This window comes from Hibiscus syriacus, unplaced genomic scaffold (assembly GCF_006381635.1).
Source record: "Hibiscus syriacus cultivar Baekdansim isolate YM2019G1 unplaced genomic scaffold, ASM638163v2 tig00110156_pilon, whole genome shotgun sequence".
Taxonomy (NCBI): domain Eukaryota; kingdom Viridiplantae; phylum Streptophyta; class Magnoliopsida; order Malvales; family Malvaceae; genus Hibiscus; species Hibiscus syriacus.
This window is the reverse complement of record NW_024062606.1, coordinates 2,194,084-2,220,106: the sequence shown is the minus strand read 5'-3', so window position 1 is coordinate 2,220,106 and position 26,023 is coordinate 2,194,084. Positions and strand designations below refer to the sequence as shown.

The window sequence follows — 26,023 nt, the reverse complement described above, 5'->3', positions numbered from 1 at the left end:
AGGGTGGGAATCAGATAGAATAAAACCTAACGGGAAGCTGGGAGGATCTTTCACTTGATCCAGGATATTGTCCTGACATTTTGCTTGTGACAGAGATCATAAGATCCCTCGAAATACGTGGTCTCCTATTAGTTGGTTGCTTTAAAAACAACCTTGACTCTAAATTTTACATGAAAAAAATGATACGCTAATAGTTAGAACATGTAATTAATGCAAAGCTTTCCAGATGATGCTGTAAACTCAGAGAAACAGACGCACATACCACTGTAGTTGCAACGACATGCTACCATAATTGCATACTGGTTACCAATCAAACAACTCCCCTTTTGGTTGAATGTCTTCAAAAGGTATTTCCAACTGGATGCCTTGGACTTTTCTCCATAAGTTTTGAGGTTCTTCCACACAGAAGAAGCTGGTTTTAAAATAAAAGAATGCTCTTCACCCCTCCTGCAACAGAAACTATCGATAAGCTCATGGGAAAAGACAGCCCTTCCCACTTAGACACCCATGAGACGGTAGATACAATTCTTCTAAACCTTAATTCCAAACACACCCCAAGAAATAGATAACTGCCAAATATATTTATACCCTTCAAAGGCAGTCCTGGGGGCATGCAGCCATGTGTTGTGAATTTACTATTTAATATTCTGCAACAATTTCTTGTTGCTCACAAAATGATCAGCACATAATCCCATCTATTCTAAGAAAGAATGACTAAATACAACAACAAAATATGGATATATTTTGCATTTTGGTGGTTTATGTAGAAATCAGAGTAATTCTCTGTAATTTCTTATTCTTTTCAATAGGACAGATTACATATTTATATACAAATCATCTCTCTAAAGTAGGAAACTCTAAGAAAGGAAAAATACTAATCCTAGGAGATATGATCCCTTAAAATAAGGGATTGTAGAATATTTACAGAATCCCTTAATTAAAGGATATTACATAACCATATATTTCTATAATTCCTACACTCCCCTTCAAGCTGGAGAATATATTGTATAATCCCAGCTTGAATAGGAATTTATTGAAAACAGGCTTTGGCAAAGCCTTAGTAAGAATGTCTGCAACTTGTTCTTCTAAAGGAATGTATGAAAGAGTGGTTGTCTTTTTGTTAACTTGAACAACAATAAAATGCCTATCAATCTCAACTTTGTCCGATCATATTGAACTGGGTTCTTGGCAATTTGAATAGCAGATTGATTATCACATAAAACTTCAAAGTGATCCTCTTGATTAGTGACAAGTTCTTTCAGTAGTTTAAGTATCCAAATTCCTTCGCATATTCCCAATGCTAGTGCTCTGAATTTAGCTTCAGCACTATTTCTTGAAACGACAGATTGTTTCTTACTTCTCCAAGTTGTAAGGTTTCCCCAAACAAAGGTACAGTAGCCACCAGTGGATCTCCTTTCAGTAAGGTCTCCGGCCCAACTAGAATCTGTAAAGATCTTAACAGTTTTGTCTTGTGTTTTCTTAAACATTAAACCGTGTCCTAGAGTTTTCTTCAAGTACTTGAGAATTCTATTTGCTGTTGCCATATGCTCTTCAGTAGGATTAGTCATGTGTTGACTTATCACATTTACAGGAAATGCTATATCTAGCCTTGTCAAGGATAAATAAATTAGTTTCCCAACTAATCTTTGAAATTTCTCTTTGTCTACCAAGGACTCATCTTCTTTGTTAAATTTCAAGCTTGCCTCCATTGGTGTATCATTCGGCTTACAACCAAGAAAACCAGTTTCTTTGAGTAAATCAAGTACATATTTTCTTTGGTTGATCACAAGTCCTTCTTTTGACTTTGTCACCTCCATTCCTAGGAAATACCTTAGCTTTCCCAAGTCTTTGGTTTCAAATTCCTTATTTAACAACTTCTTCAAATTACAAATCTCTTCTTCATCATCTCCGGTAAGAATTATGTCGTCCACGTACACAATAAGGATAGCTTTCTTATTTGTAGAAGTTACCTTGATGAAAAGAGTGTGATCGGCGAGGGATTGCTTGTAGCCATTTTTTAGGATGACTTTAGTGAACCTCTCGAACCAAGCTCTGGGTGATTGTTTTAACCCGTATAGAGACTTGTTGAGCTTGCACACCTTGTTACTTCCTTCAACAGACTTTAAGCCAGGTGGCAACTTCATATAGGCTTCTTCTTTTAGTTTGCCATTAAGAAAAGCGTTTTTTACATCAAGTTGGTATAATTTCCAATCGCAATTTACAACCAAACTTATGAGTACTCGAACAGTATTCAGCTTCGCCACAGGTGCAAAAGTTTCTGTGAAATCTATCTCATATGTTTGTGTAAAGCCTCTGGCCACTAGTCTCGCTTTGTATAGTTGGATGCTACCATTTGAGTTATACTTTACAGTAAAGATCCATTTACAGCCAACAACATTTTTCCTTGAGGAAGGTCCGTAACAGTCCAAGTAGCATTTTTCTCCAGTGCACAAATTTCCTCTTCAACAGCCCTTCTCCATTTGAATCCTTTAGAGCTTCAGCTATGCTTGTGGGAACCTGTTCTTTATCCAAGTTTGTTGTAAATGCTTGAAAAGACGGCATCAATGAATTATAACCAGCAAATTTTTCAATAGGATGCTTGGTGCACTGTCTAACCCCTTTTCTAATAGCAATAGGGAAGTCATCTAGAGTAAGGAAAGTGGACTTACTGATTTCTTCTTCTATTTCGGCAGCTGGACCCAAATCCAATTCTCGACAAGCATCAGATTGCAAAACAGCCTCAGGAATATGTTTTATTTTCCTTGTATAAAAACCAAACTGTTTGATTGGTGTTGTTTGTGGAATATTTTGAATGGGAGTAAGTGTATTTTCAGGAAGGGTATTTAAAGTGGGTATGAGTGAAGTAGTGATAGGTACTACCGGTGGATCAATAGGAGTAGTTACAGGTGACAAATCTGTAGGTAAGGACAAAATTGGTGGCAATTCTGAAGGTTGAGAATGAAGAGTAGGAGGAGATAGTTGATGTGGCTGAAAATCCTTCCATGTCTCCCCCTGAATTTCAGCCTGAGTGAAATAGGGATCCTGCTCATAAAATGTTATATTCATAGTGGTAAAAAATCGTTTTGAAGGAGGATGATAGCATTTATAACCCTTCTTAAGTGAAGAATACCAACCAGTACACACTTTAATGATTTAGGATCTAACTTGGACTTATTAGGAGCAATGTTTTGGATAAAAACAGTACAACCAAATATTTTAAGTGGAAGAATGGAGGAGATAGGTTTAAAATGGGAAAAGTATTGTAAAAATATAAATTGAGGTGTTTGAAATTGTAAAACCTTACTAGGCATTCAATTGATTAAATATGTGGCAGTTAATAAGGCTTCATCCCACAAATATTTTGGAGCATTAGTGGTAAATAGAAGAGAACGATTAACTTCAATGAGGTGTCTATTTTTTTTCGGCAATACCGTTTTGTTGTGGGGTGTCAACACAAGAACTAATCTGAACTATGCCCTTTTTCCTGAAAAACGCACCCAAAGACTTAGCAAAAATTTCACTGCCATTATCAGATTTAAAGAGCTGAATTTTAGACTCAAATTGAATGAGAACCATGTTATAAATTTGGGTAAAAACACCAGCAGTTTCAGATTTATCTTTTAGCAAATAAGTCCAAGTTATCCTACTGTGATCATCAATGAAAGTGATAAACCACTTACAATTATCAGCATTCTTCACCCGAGAAGGACCCCAAATATCACTATGGAACAAAGCAAAAGGGTGAGAAGACTTATATGTAGAAGGAGAATAAGTTGATTTAGTATGTTTGGCAAGAGAGCAAACTTTGCAAGAAAAAGAATTTGGCCTTTTATGAATGAATAGAGCAGGAAAAACTTTTGCAAGATAGTGAAAACGTGAAAACTAGGATGACCTAAACGATAGTGCCATAAGATAACATTATCAACTTTTTCTAAAACGGTAAAAGATTTCGAGATTTCGATTTTAGTAGGGGCAAGAAGAATGTAGAGACCATTCTGCAAGCTGGCCTTACCAATCATCTTCTTCAAGTTCAGTGCCTGCAAAGTATAATCAATATCATTAAAAATTGCATAGCAGTGCAAGTAGGTGGAAAGTTTACTAACGGAAACGAGATTGCAAGCCAGATTTGGTACGAAGAGGACATTTTTAAGTACAATATAGTCATTGAGAATAACAATGTCATGTTCTTCTATTTTGCATAAAGAACCATCAGCCGTTTTGACAGCTTTACCAAAGTTTGGGAAAAAATTGCAAAACAAATACTTATTTCCAGTCATATGATCCGTAGCACTAGAATCAAGGATCCATTAGGGGACGACTGGGAGGAGAAAAAAACTGTAGCATGAGGTTTACCTTCTGGTTCTTTCATGACCAGATTACCTTCTGATTGAGCAGCAGAACCAAAAAAAATTTCTGGATTTGAAGTGATATCCGGAGTAGGAGAAGAAGTTGTGGACATCATCTAGGTTGGAAAGAAACCGTAACCTAAGCTGATACCATGTAGAAATCAGAGTAATTCTCTGTAATTTCTTATTTTTTTCAATAGGACAAATTACATATTTATATACAAATCATCTCTCTAAAGTAGGAAACTCTAAGAAAGGAAAAATACTAATCATAGGAGATACGATCCCTTAAAATAAGGGATTGTAGAATATTTACAAAATCCCTTAATTAAAAGATATTTACATAATCATATATTTCTATAATTCCTACAATTTACACCTTAATCATCAAGCTAAACTGCAAAATGTCAAAGAACACTTTGAAGTAAATTAAGGTACCTAGAGTGAAAACAACCTGAGAGCTAGATTTGGCAAACTATGATCGTTTCCAGCTTCAATACATGCAACTGGTAAGGAAGCAGGTGGTCCAACTTTTGAAGACTCTTCTAAAACAACTGTTATAGCATCTACGTGTACAACAATATTTGGTATATGTGCTGGAGAAACATTCTGCAATATAACATCACAAGTGAATAAAAGAACCTTTTGACCATGTCCACAGAGAGTGGAGGCGAAGAGCTCATGATATACCAGGTATGGTAAGCATTAGGGTTTACCTTTATCTGAACGCAAAGAAGGTCATCTGTATTGCAGTTGGCAGCATAAGAATGGATCTCAACAGGTTGAATTATTTCAAGTTTCTTACTCCATCTTCTTCCCGGGATATGAATCCCCCGTAACCCACAACGAACAGAAAATATTTCCCGCTCTAGTGACACACCCCGAAAAGATAAAAGCTCTTCAATCCCTGTTCTTTGACTTTTCAAAATCTTTTGAGAAGAGTAACGGTCCACCTCATCAAGGTCAAATGATGATTTAGAACTTTGGGCTTTAATAGGTCCCCGAGGAGGAGTAACACTTTGAGGAAGTGATGACATGGAGTAACTTCTTAAATTATTAAAAGAAAAGAGCTGAGAACCAGAGGAGGCAGAATAGCTAGACCTATGAGATGATGGGCTACCCATTCCAGAAGCAGAACCAGAACCTAAAGGAGAAGATAAAGCACGAGGTGAAGGAAGAGGCATTTTTACTTTGCGTTCAACAGTAGCTCTAAGACCCAGAACACAAGCTTCATACTCAGCCATATTGTTAGTACAATCAAAATTAAGCCGACTGGTGAAAGGATAATGCTCTCCCTCTAGTGATACCAAAATTGCCCCGATTCCATGTCCCATGGCATTTGAAGCACCATCGAAGTTCAACTTCCAATATTTACTAGTGGATGCAACTGCTTCTTCTACCGAAATAGCCATTAAATCTTCATCTGGGAAATCAAAGCTCAACGACTCATATTCTTCTGAAGCCCTTCTTGCAATGAATTCCGCTATAGCACTTCCTTTAATTGCCGTCTGGTTTACATACTGGATGTCAAACTCGGACAATAAGATCTGCCAACGAGCTAATCTTCCAGATAATGCAGGCACACCCATTAGATATTTCAAGGGATCAAGCTTGGATATAAGCCAAGTAGTATGATACAACATATATTGCCTAAGCCTTCGGGTAGCCCATACTAAAGCGCAACACAACTTTTCAATGGGTGAGTATCTTGTCTCACATTCAGTGAACTTCTTGCTGAGATAATAGATAGCCCTTTCTTTCTTCTCAGTTTGGTCACGTTGCCCCAGTACACACCCCATTGAATTTTCATAAACTGACAAATAAAGAATCAAGGGTTTGCCTGAGATGGGTGGCGCTAAGATTGGAGTGCTCGACAAATATCTTTTCACTGCTTCAAAAGCTCTTTGACAATCCTCACTCCATTCTCCTGAGTTATTCTTACGAAGAAGGCGGAATATGGGATCACACTTTTCCGTCAGCTGTGAAATAAACCGAGCTATATAATTCAATCTCCCCAAAAATCCTCTGACTTCTTTTTGTGTTTGTGGGGCTGGCAAGTCTTGAATAGCCTTTACTTTATCTGGGTCTATTTCAATTCCTTTTTGGCTTACTACGAATCCCAATAACTTCCCAGATGTCACCCCAAAAGTACACTTATTTGGGTTGAGTTTTAGCTGGCATCTTCTTAGTCTTTTAAAAAGCTTTCTCAAATTCTCAATATGTTCTTCCTCTGTCTTAGCTTTGACAATCATATCATCGACATAAACTTCTATCTCTTTATGCATCATGTCGTGAAATAACGTCACCATGGCCCTTTGATATGTTGCCCCTGCATTCTTCAGTCCAAACGGCATTACTTTCTAGCAAAACGTTCCCCACATGGTAACAAATGTCGTTTTTTCCATATCTTCAGGGTTCATCTTAATTTGATTATAGCCAGAGAAACCATCCATAAAAGAGAACAAAGAATTTCCAGCAGTATTATCCACTAGAGTGTCTATATGTGGCAAAGGAAAATTATCTTTTGGACTAGCTCGGTTGAGATCCCTGTAGTCAACAAACATTCGAACTTTCCCATCCTTCTTCGGTACTGGGACAATATTAGCTACCCATTCAGGATATTTGGCCACTTTAAGAAACCCGGCATCAAATTGTTTTTTCACTTCCTCTTTAATCTTGAGCAGCATCTCAGGTCTCATTCTTCTCAGTTTTTGTTGTACCGGTTTACATTCAGGCTTTATTGGCAGTTTGTGAACAACCAACTCTGTATCTAAACCTGGCATATCTTCGTATGACCAAGCAAACACATCCTTGTATTCTTGAAGCAGTTCTATCAAATCTTGTCGACCTCCAACTGACAGAGTGGTACCAATCTTTACTTCCCTCTTATCTTCATCTGTCCCCAAATTCAAAATCTCAGTAGACTCTTTATGAGGCAGAATCTGCTTATCTTCATTCTCCACCATTTTCAGCAATTCAGAAGGTAGTTCACATCCCTCATCATCATCACAATCCTCGATTTCTCCTTGACATATAGACTTCTCGAAATCAATCTCCGGGTCAGAGTCATTGGCATTCATATTATTGATATTTGAGCTCCTGAAAAAATAATGAAAGAGAAGATATATATACATATATACATATGGAAGGATCTTTTCCCATATAAATAAATAGAAAGAAATAAATACATACATATATACAACAAAGAATGAATGAATGAAATGCATGGGAAAATGTTTGCCATTTGGAACTAATAGAATGCATCTTTTATTGAAAGCAAGAAAAAACAAACAGCTTAACCCTTTACATGAAATCACCTATTGCCCCAGGGTATGAACAACAGGGAGAAAGTTCCAGTGCATTACTCTGTAAAAGATTTGTAAACTACAGGCAGTTCTTCCGCGGTCCAATTGTTCAACACGAAGCCCGGTGGTGCAGGATAAATGCCCATAGCTCTCATTTCCTCGGATTCATCATCAGTTATAACATTAATGCCTAAATTTCCCAAGGCATTCTCAACCATCATCTCAGTGTTTCTTGAATTCCCTTGAAACATATGCCCCCCAGACATGAAAATGCTACTCAACGGCGGGAAGGTCATGGGTTCCCAGCTAAGGTCTTCACCAGCCAATCTGGCCTTTCTGATTTCTTGGCCCTTCTTAATTCCCCTCATCTTATCCCTCGAAGTTGGCTGATATCCCAAACCAAATCGATCTTTTTTAGTAATAGGGCATATGGGATTCACCGGTCCTTGCAACTATCGGCCTAAACCCTTTCCAACTTTTGCTCCTCTTCCAAGAGTCAATTTAAGCCTCATCTTGGTACAGTTTGACAATCGAGGCTTTGGTATCTTCTTGCCTTCGGCCACAAACGTATCATTGACAAACTCCAACGATCTGAAAGAACACTCAACGGCTTGCTCATCAACTTCAATATACGGAGCAGTAGTAGAAACAGAAGCAATAATGTCCTCTTCAGCATGAATACATACCAACCTTCCATCAATCACAAATTTCAGTCTCTGGTGTAATGTGGACGGAACTGCACCGGCCTGATAAATCCAAGGCCTTCCCAACAAACAATTGTACGTAGGCATAATGTCCATTACGAGAAATTCCACTTCATAAGTTGCTGGACCAATATTCAGAGGAACATCAATCTTGCCCAACACTTCTCTTTTAGTCCCATCGAAAGCTCGAACCACACTTTGACAGGTTCTCATAAGTGTACTATCTAATGGAAGCTTCTTTAGAGTCACTAAAGGCATCACATTCAAAGCTGAACCATTATCAACCAAGACCCGGGACAACACATACCCTTTACATTTAACTGTAATGTGCAAAGCCTTCTGACTACCCATCATCCCAGAAGGGATTTCATCCTCAGAAAAAGATAAAAAATTATCAGCTTGTACATTAGAAACTAACCGATCCAACTTTTCAATGGGCAACTCTTTCGGAACAAAAGTCTGGTTCAAAACCTTTAACAGAGCATTCCTATGGACCTCTGAACTCAAAAGTAATGATAAAACAGAAATACGGGCAGGCAACTTGTGTAACTGTTCCACAACACTGTACTCACTGTGTTTCAGAAACTTCAAAAATTCTACCGCTTCACTCTCGGTTACTGGTTCATTGATAACAGGCTTATCCTCTTCTATCTGCACATCAACCTTTTTCCCCTTATCAACTACAACCTTCTTCTCAGACTCTTTAGGTGGATTAAGAGAATAACACCTACCACTTCTAGTAAAGCGTCCCACCTCATCTATTTCCTCATTCTCTTTTGTTACATCTCCCATCTGGCAATCATATCTCCAAGGCACTTGTTTATTATCCCGATATGGGAATGGAGATGGAGGTGTAATAACCACTTTCGGGGCTACCTTCTCAGCAACTCGATTTTTGGGAGTAATAATTAGGGGACAACTGGCATTGTATACCCCTTTAGACGATCATTCTGAAGCACAAACTTCCGCTTCCTCATCTTCAGCAATCTCTCTAAAGAACTCAATTTCTTTACTGTCCATCATGTCTTGTACCAAAGATAGGAAGTCAGGACATTGCTGAATATTGTGTCCCTCACTGTTATGATACAGACATACCTCTCCACTGTTAAACTGTTCACCCATCAAACTGGGCTTCAACAATCCTACCTTGACCATCTGGCACCACACCCAACTCATGGGTGATACCACCTCACCAACATTCCTTACAATTCTCTTTCCTTTCTCTTCAGTAATCGCATTAACTCCTGCCCCTGCATGGCTTGGCAATGGATTCTGAGCTATATTTGGCTGCTCACTGTCACCAAAGTTGATGACATTCCTCGTTCTCAAAGCTTGGACAACCTTCTTAAAAGCAGTACAATTCTCAATGGAATGCCCAGGGTTCCCTGCATGGTACTCACACTGAGCACTAGCATCATACCATTTGGGAAAAGGAGGTTGCATTGGTGTCACGTGATACGGCGAAACCACATGTCGATCATACAAAATCTGAAATAATTCCTTATAAGTCATCGGGATATGGTCAAATTGAGGCCTCTCTCTCCTCTGGTCCCTTGCCCCTTGTCTATTGTCATTTTATGTCGATGACCCTGCTCCTTGAGGACGGGAAACAGTGATGTTATTAGAATCGTATTGCCTCACATTACTGACTTCGTTTTCTTTTTTCCTCGTTGGTGGCCTCTTACTAGACTCTCCTCCCTCGAGCTTCCTACTCTTAACAGCCATTTCAATCATTTATCCCGCCGTAACTACATCAGCAAAACTTCGATAAGGATTACCGATAAGATGCGAGAAAAAAAGAGCTTTTAAGGTGTTGACAAAAAGCATATTTGTTTCTTCCTCTTCCAATGGCGGGTGGACTTGCACTGCTACATCTCTCCATCTTTGAGCATATTGTCTAAAACTCTCGTTAGACTTCTTTTCCATTCCTTGCAACATCATCCTGTTGGGCCTAACATCCTTCACATGTTTGTATTGCTCAAGAAAGGACTTAGCCAAGTCTTTCCACGATTTAATATTAGCTCTACTCAGCTGGTTATACCATCGGATTGCCGAGCCAGTTAAGCTTTCCTGAAAGCAGTGTATCAACAATTGATCGTCCCCTATGTATCCGGTCATCTTCCTACAAAACATTGTGATATGTGCAGAGGGGCACCTGGTACCATCAAACTTTTCAAAGTCAGGAACTTTAAACTTTGGAGGTAAGACCAGATCAGGAACTAGACTTAACTCCTTTGCGTCGAATCCATAGACACTGGTATCTTCCTTCATGGCTCTGACCTCTCTTTCTAACTGCTTCCATTTCTCTTCCAACAGATTGTTTTGGTCCTTCTTGGCTTCTTCATCAAGGTCCGGAACTTGATGATATTGATGTTCTTCCTGATACGAACTAGATCCAGGCTGTACGTTAACAGAAGCACCGACTGGATTAATGTGCACCTTCCCGACATGAACAGGGGTCACTTGAACATTCTGAGATTGTTCTGGGGTTAACCCGGAATGAGTGAAGATTGGGTAGTCAGAAACACTAAGAAGAAGGGAGACAGTGAGTGCATCTCTTGGGCTGCTCTGAAAGAAGTAATTGCTCATCATCCTGATAAGAGAAAGAAGCATGACTTGTTTGCTTTAGGGATTTATGGGCTTGTTATTTTTCCAAAAGTGCTAGGATATGTAGACGTATCATTTGTTGACCTGTTTGAAAGATTAGACAAGCACGTGGATCCTGTTCCAGCTATTCTAGCTGAGACGTTTCGGTCTTTGAGTTCTTGTAGGCGCGAGGGAGAAAGACGCTTTATAGGATGTGCGCCTTTGCTGCTAGTGTGGATTCTAAGTCATTTCAAACATGTTGAAAGAGCACCAGGACGAGTGTTTCTAGACGGTTTCTCGCCTTTGAAGGATTTTCTTTCTAAAGAGTGGCCTGGGGGCTTTACCGAAGAAAAATGGATAGTTATCTTCAAGGATATCAGAGATGGTGATATTTTGTGGCGAGCTTCGTGGAATACCTCTTCAGATATACTTTACCGATGTGGAGAGCGAGATTGAGTTCCTTTACCAGGTATATGGGGTTTTGTTGGGTATGCACCGCTACTAGTTTCCAGACAGTATGGGTCGAGGCAGTTCATTCCAGCCACGTGGGACTTGGTAGGATCAGAGTTTGCATTCAAATGAGATCATTATAAGGTTAAAGTTAAAGGGGTTGCTGAGGCCTGGAAGCAAACTCGTCGCGTGAATTTGTTCACCTATGATCTCGAGTTATCTCAAGAGTACGAGCAGTGGAGAAGCGGTCGAGTCAATGACAATATCCCGATGGTGAATCCTGAAAATATTCAACCGGTGGAAGAACAATTGAGAGTGGTGCCATCTCCATTAGAGTTAGCTAAGCGCGATTTCGAAGCAGAACGGAGACAATGGAGAATGACTTTACAGAAGCTAGAAGATGAAGTGTATCAAAAGGGATTGGAGATTGACATTCAGAAGAGTAGAGCAGATCGAATTGAAAAAGTAGAGAAGCAACTTCGGCTAGACTTTGACGATCTTCGGTCAACTTATCAGCGAATAGTAAAAGCTCAAGTAGGTTCTAGCTCGAGTAAGTTTGTCGAATTGAGGCAAGAGGTGGTGAGCCTCAAAAGAGTAGCCGGAGAGAGTCAAGAAGAGCTCAAGCAAAGCAGGCACCAAGTGAAAATTTTATCGAAAGAAAAGGATTCTTTAGAGCAGCGGTTACAAAAGAGTCAAGCCCATAATGAAAAGTTGAAGGAGAAAATTTCAAGTTTAGAGACTGCATTACGACGATATCGAAACAAGGAATGTAGCTCGAGCCAGGGAGAGGTTGAAAGTCTGAAAAAACAAGTGATGATGATGAGGGATGTGAACTACCTTCTGAATTGCTGAAAATGGTGGAGAATGAAGATAAGCAGATTCTGCCTCATAAAGAGTCTACTGAGATTTTGAATTTGGGGACAGATGAAGATAAGAGGGAAGTAAAGATTGGTACCACTCTGTCAGTTGGAGGTCGACAAGATTTGATAGAACTGCTTCAAGAATACAAGGATGTGTTTGCTTGGTCATACGAAGATATGTCAGGTTTAGATACAGAGTTGGTTGTTCACAAACTGCCAATAAAGCCTGAATGTAAACCGGTATAACAAAAACTTAGAAGAATGAGACCTGAGATGCTGCTCAAGATTAAAGAGGAAGTGAAAAAACAATTTGATGCCGAGTTTCTTAAAGTGGCCAAATATCCTGAATGGGTAGCTAATATTGTCCCAGTACCGAAGAAGGATGGGAAAGTTCGAATGTGTGTTGACTACAGGGATCTCAACCGAGCTAGTCCAAAAGATAATTTTCCTTTGCCACATATAGACACTCTAGTGGATAATACTGCTGGAAATTCTTTGTTCTCTTTTATGGATGGTTTCTCTGGCTACAATCAAATTAAGATGAATCTTGAAGATATGGAAAAAACGACGTTCGTTACCATGTGGGGAACGTTTTGTTATAAAGTAATGCCGTTTGGATTGAAGAACGCCGGGGCAACATATCAAAGGGCCATGGTGACGTTATTTCACGACATGATGCATAAAGAGATAGAAGTTTATGTCGATGATATGATAGTCAAAGCCAAGACAGAGGAAGAACATATTGTGAATTTGAGAAAGCTTTTTAAAAGACTAAGAAGATGCCAACTAAAACTCAACCCAAATAAATGTACTTTTGGGGTGACATCTGGGAAGCTGTTGGGATTTATAGTGAGCCGAAAAGGAATTGAAATAGATCCAGATAAAGTAAAAGCTATTCAAGACTTGCCACCCCCACGAACACAAAAAGAAGTCAGAGGATTTTTGGGAAGATTGAATTATATAGCTCGGTTTATTTCACAGCTGACAGAAAAGTGTGATCCCATATTCCGCCTTCTTCGCAAGAATAACTCAGGGGAATGGAGTAAGGATTGTCAAAGAGCTTTTGAAGCAGTGAAAAGATATTTGTCGAGCACTCCAATTTTAGCGCCACCCATCTCAGGCAAACCCTTGATTCTGTATTTTTCAGTTTATGAAAATTCAATGGGGTGTGTGCTGGGGCAACGTGACCAAACTGAGAAAAAAGAAAGGGCTATCTATTATCTCAGCAAGAAGTTCACTGGATGTGAGACAAGATACTCACCCGTTGAAAAGTTGTGTTGCGCTTTAGTATGGGCTACCCGAAGGCTTAGGCAATATATGTTGTATCATACTACTTGGCTTATATCCAAGCTTGATCCCTTGAAATATCTAATGGGTGTGCCTGCATTATCTGGAAGATTAGCTCGTTGGCAGATCTTATTGTCCGAGTTTGACATCCAGTATGTAAACCAGACGGCAATTAAAGGAAGTGCTATAGCGGAATTCATTGCAAGCAGGGCTTCGGAAGAATATGAGTCGTTGAGCTTTGATTTCCCAGATGAAGATTTAATGGCTATTTCGGTAGAAGAAGCAGTGGCATCCACTAGCAAATATTGGAAGTTGAACTTCGATGGTGCTTCGAATGCCTTGGGACATGGAATCGGGGCAATTTTGGTCTCACCAGAAGGAGAGCATTATCCTTTCACCAGTCGGCTTAATTTTGATTGTACAAACAATATGGCCGAGTATGAAGCTTGTGTTCTGGGTCTTAGAGCTGCTGTTGAACGCAAAGTAAAAATGCTTAAAGTGTATGGTGATTCAGCTTTGGTAATATACCAGCTCAGGGGAGAATGGGAGACAAAAGATCCCAAGCTTGTAGAATACCGTAAGTTGGTTATGGAACTTGTTGAAGAATTTGAAGAAATAACTTTCAATTACCTCCCCAGCAGAGTCGCCAAGCTGTCGAAACGATTTTTTTCTTAAAGGTGAAAAGTGAGATTTTAAAAAACCACATTAATTTTTAATTACCTCTTTCAATTGATTTTTAATTTAAAAACAAATGCGATTTAAAAAACCTCTCGTTTCGAAAAATTTTGGATTTCCTTTACGATCGAAAAAATACGGTTCAAAGAGTCGCCACCAATCTTTGATTAGGGTGTGATTGGGCACCCAAAAACGTTTTGTCACTTTAAATAAAAATTAATTTTAATTAAAACAACAAATTGAGGTCCACGTTACCAAAAAATGAGTTCGGGAGTCGATTACGTGTGGGGAAGGATTAGCTCCCCCACAACGCCCTAAATCGGTACCTAATCGATTAATTAACGTCTTTGCAATGAACTTTATAAATTCGAACTTAATTTAATTTTTGATCCCATAAAACAAAATGTAAATTTAAAACATTCAAAAACACTCAAACAAATTAAATTAAAATTACCAAGTCATTTTAGAAAGATAAAGAATGTTCGATTATTTACAAATATCGAGACCAGATCTTAAAGATATAACAACCTTTTCCCCTTATCAACTACAACCCTCTTCTCAGACTCTTTAGGTGGATTAAGAGAATAACACCTACCACTTCTAGTAAAGCGTCCCACCTCATCTATTTCCTCATTCTCTTTTGTTACATCTCCCGTCTCCCATCTGGCAATCATATCTCCAAGGCACTTGTTTATTATCCCGATAAGGGAATGGAGATGGAGGTGTAATAACCACTTTCGGGGCTACCTTCTCAGCAACTCGATTTTTGGGAGTAATAATTAGGGGACAACTGGCATTGTATACCCCTTTAGACGATCCTTCTGAAGCGCAAACTTCCACTTCCTCTTCTTCAGTAATCTCTCTAAAGAACTCAATTTCTTTACTGTCCATCATGTCTTGTATCAAAGATAGGAAGTCAGGACATTGCTGAATATTGTGTCCCTCACTGTTATGATACAGACATACCTCTCCACTGTTAAACTGTTCACCCATCAAACTGGGCTTCAACAGTCCTACCTTGACCATCTGGCACCACACCCAACTCATGGGTGATACCACATCACTAACATTCTTTACAATTCTCTTTCCTTTCTCTTCAGTAATCGCGTTAACTCCTGCCCCTGCATGGCTTGGCAACGGATTCTGAGTTATATTTGGCTGCTCACTGTCACCAAAGTTGATGACATTCCTCGTTCTCAAAGCTTGGACAACCTTCTTAAAAGCAGTACAATTCTCAATGGAATGCCCAGGGTTCCCTGCATGGTACTCACACTGAGCACTAGCATCATACCATTTGGGAAAAGGAGGTTGCATTGGTGTCACGTGATACGGTGAAACCACATGTCGATCATACAAAATCTGAAACAATTCCTTATAAGTCATCGGAATTGGATCAAATTGAGGCCTCTCTCTCCTTTGGTCCCTTACCCCTTGTCTATTGTCATTTTGTATTGATGACCCTGCTCCTTGAGGACGGGAAACAGTGATGTTATTAGAATCGTATTGCCTCACATTACTGACTTCGTTTTCCTTTTTCCTCATTGGTGGCCTCTTACTAGACTCTCCTCCCTCGAGCTTCCCACTCTTAACAGCTATTTCAATCATTTTTCCCGCCGTAACTACATCAGCAAAACTTCGATAAGGATTACCGATAAGATGCGAGAAAAAAAGAGCCTTTAAGGTGTTGACAAAAAGCATATTTGTTTCTTCCTCTTCCAATGGCGGGTGGACTTGCACTGCTACATCTCTCCATCTTTGAGCATATTGCCTAAAACTCTCGTTAGACTTCTTTTCCATTCCTTGCAACATCATCCTGTTGGGCCTAACATCCTTCACATGTTTGTATTGCTCAAGAAAGGACTTAGCCAAGTCTTTCCACGATTTAATATTAGCTCTACTCAGCTGGTTATACCATCGGATTGCCGAGCCAGTTAAGCTTTCCTGAAAGCAGTGTATCAACAATTGATCGTCCCCTATGTATCCGGTCATCTTCCTACAAAACATTGTGATACGTGCAGAGGGGCACCTGGTACCATCAAACTTTTCAAAGTCAGGAACTTTAAACTTTGGAGGCAATACCAGATCAGGAACTAGACTTAACTCCTTTGCGTCGAATCCATAGACACTGGTATCTTCCTTCATGGCTCTGACCTCTCTTTCTAACTGCTTCCATTTCTCTTCCAACAGATTGTTTTGGTCCTTCTTGGCTTCTTCATCAAGGTCCGGAACTTGATGATATTGATGTTCTTCCTGATACGAACTAGATCCAGGCTGTACGTTAACAGAAGCACCGACTGGATTAATGTGCACCTTCCCGACATGAACAGGGGTCACTTGAACATTCTGAGATTGTTCTGGGGTTAACCCTGGATGATGAAGTGGGTCTTCAGTTACACCTTCTGGCATAGGGCTTTTCCCATGTTCTGGATTTCTTCCATCCAACATACTCGCAAACTTGGCAAACATCTCCTTTTGGGCATTCATCATATCTTCTTGCATTTTCTTGATATTATCTTGTAACTCCGACTGAGCCTTCTCAATTTGGGCAAGTTTGTCTTCCATAACTTTCTTCCTGGTTCTGTAGATATGCTTGGGATTTTCCAGTATTACTCTGTCACAGAGTCATTTTGTTATCGCTGATATTTATTAATGAATATGAAATATATGATTATGAATGAATAAAATGCGATGCAAAAATTAAATGCATTAAAAATGCATATGCAAAATGCAGGGTGTTGATCCTGGAACGACTCCTTAGAACAACTCTTTATATTAGAACGACGTTCAATTACAAAGTTGAAACATATCACAAATAAATCTGCACCATCTCTCCTATTTCTTGTACGTGTGCTAGTAACTCTACAATCTTCTGGTTTTCTTCAGCCTCAGGATCTAGTTCTTCAGTCACATCAGCGGCTTCCTCAGATAGAATGACCAAATATTGAGCTATTCCCCGCGCGTGTTCTAGGTAACAAGCAATAAAGTCTTCTCTTTGCTTAACTCTCGCCTGAGCTCGCTCCCATCGAAAACGCCACTGTATATCCCCCTCATAGGGAACTATCGATAGCTCACTTGCTTGCCTCCGAAACTCTTGAACCATGGCTTCAAGCTCACTCACTTGTTTTTTCAGACTTTCAACCTCTCCCTGGCTCGAGCTACCTTCCTTGTTTCGGTATCGTCGTAATGCAGTCTCTAAACTTGAAATTTTCTCCATCAACTTCTCATTCTGGGCTTGACTCTTTTGTAACCGCTGCTCTAAAGAATCATTTTCTTTCGATAAAATCTTCACTTGGTGTCTGCTTTGCTTGAGCTCTTCTTGACTCTCTCCGGATACTCTTTTGAGGTTTGCCACCTCTTGCCTCAATTCGACAGTCTTACTCGAGCTAGAACCTGCCTGAGCTTTTACCATTCGCTGATAAGTTGACCGAAGATCGTCAAAGTCTAGCCGAAGTTGCTTCTCTACTTTTTCAATTCGATCTGCTCTACTCTTCTGAATGTCAATCTCTAATCCCTTTTGATACACTTCATCTTCTAGCTTCTGTAAAGTCATTCTCCATTGTCTCCGTTCTGCTTCAAAATCGCGCTTGGCTAACTCTAATGGAGATGGCACCACTCTCAACTGTTCCTCCACCGGCTGAATATTTTCAGGATTCACCATCGGGATATTGTCATTTACTCGACCGCTTCTCCACTGCTCGTACTCTTGAGATAACTCGAGATCATAAGTGAACAGATTCACACGACGAGTTTGCTTCCAAGCCTCAGCAACCCCTTTAACTTTAACCTTATACTGATCTCCTTTGAAGGCAAAATCCGATCCTACCAAGTCCCACGTGGCTGGGATGAACTGCCTCGATCTATACTGTCTGGAAACTAGTAGCGGAGCATACCCAATAGAACCCCATATACCTGGCAAAGGAACCCAATCTCGCTCTCCACGTCGGTAAAGGATATCAGAGATGGAGATATTTTGTGGCGAGCTTCATGGAATATCTCTTCGGATATACTTTACCGATGTGGAGAGCGAGATTGGGTTCCTTTGCCAGGTATATGGGGTTCTATTGGGTATGCTCCGCTACTAGTTTCCAGACAGTATGGATCGAGGCAGTTCATCCCAGCCACGTGGGACTTGGTAGGATCGGATTTTGCCTTCAAAGGAGATCAGTATAAGGTTAAAGTTAAAGGGGTTGCTGAGGCTTGGAAGCAAACTCGTCGTGTGAATCTGTTCACTTATGATCTCGAGTTATCTCAAGAGTACGAGCAGTGGAGAAGCGGTCGAGTAAATGACAATATCCCGATGGTGAATCCTGAAAATATTCAGCCGGTGGAGGAACAGTTGAGAGTGGTGTCATCTCCATTAGAGTTAGCCAAGCGCGATTTTGAAGCAGAACGGAGACAATAGAGAATGACTTTACAGAAGCTAGAAGATGAAGTGTATCAAAAGGGATTGGAGATTGACATTCAGAAGAGTAGAGCAGATCGAATTGAAAAAGTAGAGAAGCAACTTCGGCTAGACTTTGACGATCTTCGGTCAACTTATCAGCGAATGGCAAAAGCTCAGGCAGGTTCTAGCTCGAGTAAGTCTGTCGAATTGAGGCAAGAGGTGGCAAACCTCAAAAGAGTATCCGGAGAGAGTCAAGAAGAGCTCAAGCAAAGCAGACACCAAGTGAAGATTTTATCGAAAGAAAATGATTCTTTAGAGCAGCGGTTACAAAAGAGTCAAGCCCAGAATGAGAAGTTGAAGGAGAAAATTCCAAGTTTAGAGACTGCATTACGACGATACCGAAACAAGGAAGGTAGCTCGAGCCAGGGAGAGGTTGAAAGTCTGAAAAAACAAGTGAGTGAGCTTGAAGCCATGGTTCAAGAGTTTCAGAGGCAAGCAAGTGAGCTATCGATAGTTCCCTATGAGGGGGATATACAGTGGCATTTTCGATGGGAGCGAGCTCAGGCGAGAGTTAAGCAAAGAGAAGACTTTATTGCTTGTTACCTAGAACACGCGCAGGGACTAGCTCAATATTTGGTCATTCTATCTGAGGAAGCCGCTGATGTGACTGAAGAACTAGATCCTGAGGCTGAAGAAAACCAGAAGATTGTAGAGTTACTAGCACACGTACAAGAAATAGGAGAGATGGTGCAGATTTATTTGTGATATGTTTCAACTTTGTAATTGAACGTCGTTCTAATATAAAGAGTTGTTCTAAGGAGTCGTTCCAGGATCAACACCCTGCATTTTGCATATGCATTTAATTTTTGCATCGCATTTTATTCATTCATAATCATATATTTCATATTCATTAATAAATATCAGCGATAACAAAATGACTTTGTGACAGAGTAATACTGGAAAATCCCAAGCATATCTACAGAACCAGGAAGAAAGTTATGGAAGACAAACTTGCCCAAATTGAGAAGGCTCAGTCGGAGTTACAAGATAATATCAAGAAAATGCAAGAAGATATGATGAATGCCCAAAAGGAGATGTTTGCCAAGTTTGCGAGTATGTTGGATGGAAGAAATCCAGAACATGGGAAAAGCCCTATGCCAGAAGGTGTAACTGAAGACCCACTTCATCATCCAGGGTTAACCCCAGAACAATATCAGAATGTTCAAGTGACCCCTGTTCATGTCGGGAAGGTGCACATTAATCCAGTCGGTGCTTCTGTTAACGTACAGCTTGGATCAAGTTCGTATCAGGAAGAACATCAATATCATCAAGTTCCGGACCTTGATGAAGAAGCCAAGAAGGACCAAAACAATCTGTTGGAAGAGAAATGGAAGCAGTTAGAAAGAGAGGTCAGAGCCATGAAGGAAGATACCAGTGTCTATGGATTCGACGCAAAGGAGTTAAGTCTAGTTCCTGATCTGGTCTTGCCTCCAAAGTTTAAAGTTCCTGACTTTGAAAAGTTTGATGGTACCAGGTGCCCCTCTGCACATATCACAATGTTTTGTAGGAAGATGACCGGATACATAGGGGACGATCAATTGTTGATACACTGCTTTCAGGAAAGCTTAACTGGCTCGGCAATCCGATGGTATAACCAGCTGAGTAGAGCTAATATTAAATCGTGGAAAGACTTGGCTAAGTCCTTTCTTGAGCAATGCAAACATGTGAAGGATGTTAGGCCCAACAGGATTATGTTGCAATGAATGGAAAAGAAGTCTAACGAGAGTTTTAGACAATATGCTCAAAGATGGAGAGATGTAGCAGTGCAAGTCCACCCGCCATTGGAAGAGGAAGAAACAAATATGCTTTTTGTCAACACCTTAAAGGCTCCTTTTTTTCTCGCATCTTATCGGTAATCCTTATCGAAGTTTTGTTGATGTAGTTACGGCGGGAGAAATGATTGAAATGGCTGTTAAGAGTGGGAAGCTCGAGGGAGGAGAGTCTAGTAAGAGGCCACCAACGAGGAAAAAGGAAAACGAAGTCAGTAATGTGAGGCAATACGATTCTAATAACATCACTGTTTCCCGTCCTCAAGGAGCAGGGTCATCAATACAAAATGACAATAGACAAGGGGTAAGGGACCAAAGGAGAGAGAGGCCTCAATTTGATCCAATTCCGATGACTTATAAGGAATTGTTTCAGATTTTGTATGATCGACATGTGGTTTCGCCGTATCACGTAAATCCACAGGAAGCAACCATTTCAACAGTTCTCCACATGGGTCTTGATTTGCATAGACTAAGTTTTCCTGATTCTCAGACAAGTTTCTTTCCTGAAATTTCTCAAATTGAAGAATTTCAATGACAGGGTCTCTGAGAAAACCAATGCCAACATTTACTTGTAAAAGTACCTGCATCCTTCCAAACAGAGAAATAGAATGAGAATCATTAGTCTGAATCGACAAGTCACCTAGAAAAGAAAAGAGTTGTTTCAATATGCCAATTAGAACCTTCCCAAAAGAATGCCAACTAGAACAATTGATCATGAAACAAAACGCATCCAAGAGCTTCTGCAATTGATTGCAGAAGCAGACAAGATATTTGTTAATTGAAAGAAATTTAAAAACTTAATAAATTTCCTCTAGTACAATTTTTTTGTGGGGGGGGGGAGCCTAGGAAGATGAACATGCCAGCAGTCAGCTTGTAAAAGGTAGCATACTGAAAGTATGATTCCATCAAATTCAGTTTACATGACTAGCAATGCCGAGTAGGTTGGCTAGAAGGAGCCCTCGCGAGCAAGCCTCCAAATGACAAGGTAGGAATATCCTACCTGTAATTACTTTTTATATTTCTCCAAGTTACCAACCCTTTCTCACAATAGCATCCAAGAACTCAAATCTGTGACTACAGGTAATGTCAGTAAATCTGGATATCAAGCAGCAAGGTCTCACACTCTCACTAGAAAAGATCTATTGAAGAGGAGTTTAGGAGATCCACATGACATAACCAATAGTGCTCCCCATCTTGTCATCAATATGGCTAATCTCAACAACTCAGCTAAAAAATCCCTCTATTCTTCTCCCTTTTCTTTTTACAAGAGGAAATTCAATTGACTGTAGCACATTAATTAAAAGATTTCTAGTCAGAAAAGGGAGACAGATTTTGGGATAGGAAGGTAGATTCTTTCCAGTTTTTGACAGTGGTGGATTGTAAACTGCATTAGCCTCTAATTGGAGGCAAGACAGAAAGGATGGTTCAAGAAAGAGGCAGAGAAGGTTGCAGAGAGTGCATTACTTTATGTATCACTGGCACTGCCCCTTGCCATTCTCATCACTAGGCAAATCTGGGTTTTAAGCACACCGCACTTACTGCACCCGGCTGAATGTTTACCAGGTTGACAATAACACACATCCAACATGGTCAGACAGAACTATCATGCAGCTTTTACAATAGTATTGCATGCAAAACAGACAACTTATTACTATCAGCAAAAAAAATTAAGTACAAATGCCTGCAGCATTTCCAAAGTCAAAGTAAAGAGTAAAACAATATCATTAACAATATAGTTCTTCAGTGGTGCATACCACTATATCTCCATTGGAAAGAGAGCAACACTTGACAGTACCTCTAGTTGCTCCACCAGAACCATTGGCATCAAAGTTCCCTCTATCAATAACTGCAGTCAGACTAGATATGTTCTTGGCAGTGGTTTCGGTTTCATTTTGAACAAACCATTGACTATCTATTTCAGATGAATCAGTAGCTGTCTGAGGAGCACTTTTTTTAGACCACAGAGGTTCATCCCTCTCTGTAATCCTAACAAAGAAATGAGAGTTATTAAACCTTTTTAATAGTGTTTCAGTCCGTCTTTTATGCTCTTCCATTCTAAGAAATGATTCACTGTCATGGACATCTTTTGCTGGATCAATCTTCTCTTTCTCCAATTTCTCATCATTCAGATCCATTAAAGCACCACCATGATTCACTTCCTCTCCTCCAGCCACTGAATTTGTCTTACCCTCCGTATCTAAATTTTGTTTCTTAGCGTATTTGCGCATGCCACTTTTACACATCACTGCAGCAACTTTAAAAGGGGTAATAATTTCTGTTTTCTGATTAGATGCTGATAAGCATGCTAGAACATGGACTTGTTCACCTGGAGAAGGAAACAGGAAAGATTTCAAGTTTCAAACAGAATATCTCCTAAGTGAATGCAAATCAAATACATACTAAATCTTTAAAGAAACAAGAGGCTGAAAAGAAAAATGGTACCAGGAAAAACAAAAGAACGATCCAGGGAACGTAATAAGCATACATCTGGTGCATGATTCCAATCGTCGGGGAGAGCCTCTAGAGAGGCATATCAAGATTAGCATATAACTAAGAAATACCAAATACTTGCATATTAACTCAGGAAGCAGATCAAGAACACAGACCGATACAAACTTCAGAGAGAGAGAAAATATCAGGAAACTACTATCAAGTTGAAATGTTCTCAAAATAATTCCACCAACATGGTAAACCTTAAGAATCTAACAAGCCATCACACGCACAATTCTATGTCATACCAATGACCCTATGGTTAAAATTACAGCCTATCAAAATATATCTATTAACCAACCAGATGGTCATATAAACTTCTTCTACCATCAAAATTTGGAACATTTAACTTTCATATTTCAGTGATTACTGCAATCTCAGTCTAATTTCCAGACGTCGTAAATGAGAAATTGAAACAAATATCAAGCTGTTGGCTTTCTACGCAACCTCAATTATCTGTAATTCGGATGTTAAAATCAGATTGACTCAATGTACATCATGTGTCATACACTTGAAGCAAAGCTCCCTATGTCAAAACAAATCACTATTTTACAAAATTAGCTTTTTTTTAAAAGGAATAAGAAGAGGAGAAAAAGGAACGAAAATGAGTAAAATCTAATCAATAAAACCATAAGTCGAGATGAGAAAAAGTCAAGAATTACCAAACAAAAATGTGCGGTTTAGTTGGCTTTAGTGGATAATTTATTCTTTGCACTTACTATGTGGAATAATGAATTAATGATCCATCCATCCTCCGCAGTAACATCAGTGTGGCTCGGGATGACAGAAGCATTCTTATCACTAGCAACATCAGAATTCTTGCCTAAAAATCCATTGCCTTGTCCATGATTTTCAACCGTGGGATACTCGGGAAATGGATCTTCTACTATAAGCCTTTCCAAACTTTTCAGAGACTTGGGAACATAAGATGACTCAGGCATATCCACTTGTACCGGTGGCGGCTCAGCTGTTCCCTGTTGATTGGGCCGCGGCAGCAGAAAGTTCATTGTTTCCACCAAAATCAGCTTCTGCAACGATACTTTACAACTCAAGTACTCGAGAAACAAGTTTTACTATTAAAACAAGAATGCCATCACACCATGGACAACCAATGGCTGTTTCTCTCTCAGAATCAATAAAGTTTCTCACTCGGCTCCAGTCTCTCAAGCAAAAATGAACTTTAAATTCAACCAAACCAAATGAACAAAACAATTCTTCCTACAATAAGCTAAACTAGGCCAGTTTTCATTCACCGAAAAATCCTTTCCCTTTAAGTCTTCAAATTATCCTGGATTTTAATTTTTTTTTTTTTTTATGTTTACAATAAATTTCAAGCAAAATATATAAAAATAATAATTCTAGCTAAGTAAAATCTAGTAAACTGGATAAAGCTGTGAACTATACGATTCCTGATCCGAAACTGGATTAACACATTAAGTAAAATTACTAATATTTACAACCAGGCAAATCCAAAGGTAAATAGTTCAAAAAAAAAAACGAAAAATGAAATCCAATAACAAAAATGTGATTGAACGATTTGCATTTGATTAGAAATAGAAAAAGGAATGAGATGACCGTAAATGGAATATCGTAAGCGATTACCTCATCGGAGATCAAATACTGACGAGTTTTCCTTGATCACTCTTGCTAACTGCTTGGTGCCTGCGAAAAGGGAGATCTCATTTCCTGACGGGACATTTTAACCGTACTGCATTCGGTTGTTCCATTAATTTGAGTTTACGTTTAAATCTGCTCTACCCCATTCCTTGAAAGCTAGCTTGAGAGCAGTTTCCTTGAGCCCGTTCCAGTAAAACGATGGCATTTATAGCCCAACCTCTGTAATTTTCCTTTGGGCTTAAATGATTTGCTTAAATCATGAGTTAATCTATCAAAAGATATAATATCAAATTTCACTTTAAAATATTTGATAAAATATTTTTAAAATATTTTATTTTACTACAAAATCTTTCTAATTAGATAAAAATTGTTGATTGACTAATATTCAATATTTGTCTATGAAGTCACAAGTATTATGTGTTCAAAGTGATTATATGATATGTACCACATCATCAATATACATTATCAGTTATATATACGTTATATATATATATATGACATGTATCACGTCATCGATTTGGATACATATGATTATCACATCAAACATTGACAGATAATTAACTAAAAATTTATATTCAATCAAGAGTTATTTTAATTTAAAATAAAATACTAAGAATTAAAGTATTGTCAATAGTTAAAAGGGATTATTGTTATTACTAAAGGTTTCAGATTCAAACACCAGCGATTCCTGGTGTTTATCTCGTTTGGTTTTGAGATAAATTTGGTTGATAATTGCATATACTATAAGTTCAATGGGAGTAAGTCAAATAATACCCCTTATTGCTAAAGGAAATAAGTTTTGTCATGATCAACGCTCTAAGGATGATTGAATCAAAAGAAATACAAAAAGGTTCTTTATGCTTCAAAATAAATAAAGAATTTAATATATATATATATATACTCATGTTTATAGGCATTCAAACATAACATATGATTTTAGGATATTAAGCAAATATTTAAGCAATTTAGGTATGGATTGTTGGATAACAATCAAATTGATTCATACAATACATTTAAGAACAAAAATGCTACATGATTACATATCAGAGGTCTAGTAACTAAGAGATTACTAGGTTCATGGACTCTGACTTATTGGAATATGGATGCAAAATTTTGTCACATGAACTGCTAATTATGAATTAATAAGAAAAATCACTTGAATTATTTTGTGACAACTAAATTGTAGTTCTTTATTACATATATAACATAAACACCTTAAGTCTAAGTACATAGACATTATGCTTCTATTTGTTAAAGAAAATTCATAATGATTATGTGGTTATAGAACATGTTGGTACAAACTCATAATTGTGTGTTTGCTAAAGAACTATCACCCAAGGCCTTTCATGAGCACACTACTCATGTGGGTTTAATATCATTTAAGGATATTCGGTTTTAGTGGGAGTTTGTAATTTTAATGCTCGTTTTTTTAGACACAATTTCACTTAATTCAATTTAAGGATATTTATGTTAAAGTTATTTTATGTAGA

At 38.8% G+C, this 26,023-nt stretch overlaps 1 protein-coding gene across 1 annotated transcript; it reads right to left on the bottom strand.

Annotated features, from left to right (window-relative positions):
* Positions 1 to 10: 10 nt before the first annotated feature.
* LOC120215785 lies at positions 11 to 22,947 on the bottom strand. Its single transcript, XM_039213352.1, has 8 exons — positions 22,869 to 22,947; positions 22,181 to 22,752; positions 20,840 to 21,007; positions 7,878 to 7,881; positions 5,063 to 5,526; positions 4,801 to 4,955; positions 263 to 447; positions 11 to 159 (listed from the first exon to the last, which is right to left on the bottom strand). Exons 2-8 carry the CDS (start codon positions 22,667 to 22,669, stop codon positions 11 to 13), a joined length of 1,614 nt encoding a protein of 537 aa, XP_039069283.1. The 5' UTR covers positions 22,670 to 22,752; positions 22,869 to 22,947.
* Positions 22,948 to 26,023: the final 3,076 nt, after the last annotated feature.

Coding starts and splice junctions, on each gene's coding strand:
- LOC120215785 (XM_039213352.1), bottom strand. CDS start 22,669: ATGTGTAAAAGTGGCATGCGCAAATACGCTAAGAAACAAAATTTAGAT. Junction 4,956..5,062: donor TTCTTTGCGTTCAGATAAAG/GTAAACCCTAAT, acceptor GTTATATTGCAG/AATGTTTCTCCAGCACATAT. Junction 448..4,800: donor TTGCCAAATCTAGCTCTCAG/GTTGTTTTCACT, acceptor TTTCTGTTGCAG/GAGGGGTGAAGAGCATTCTT.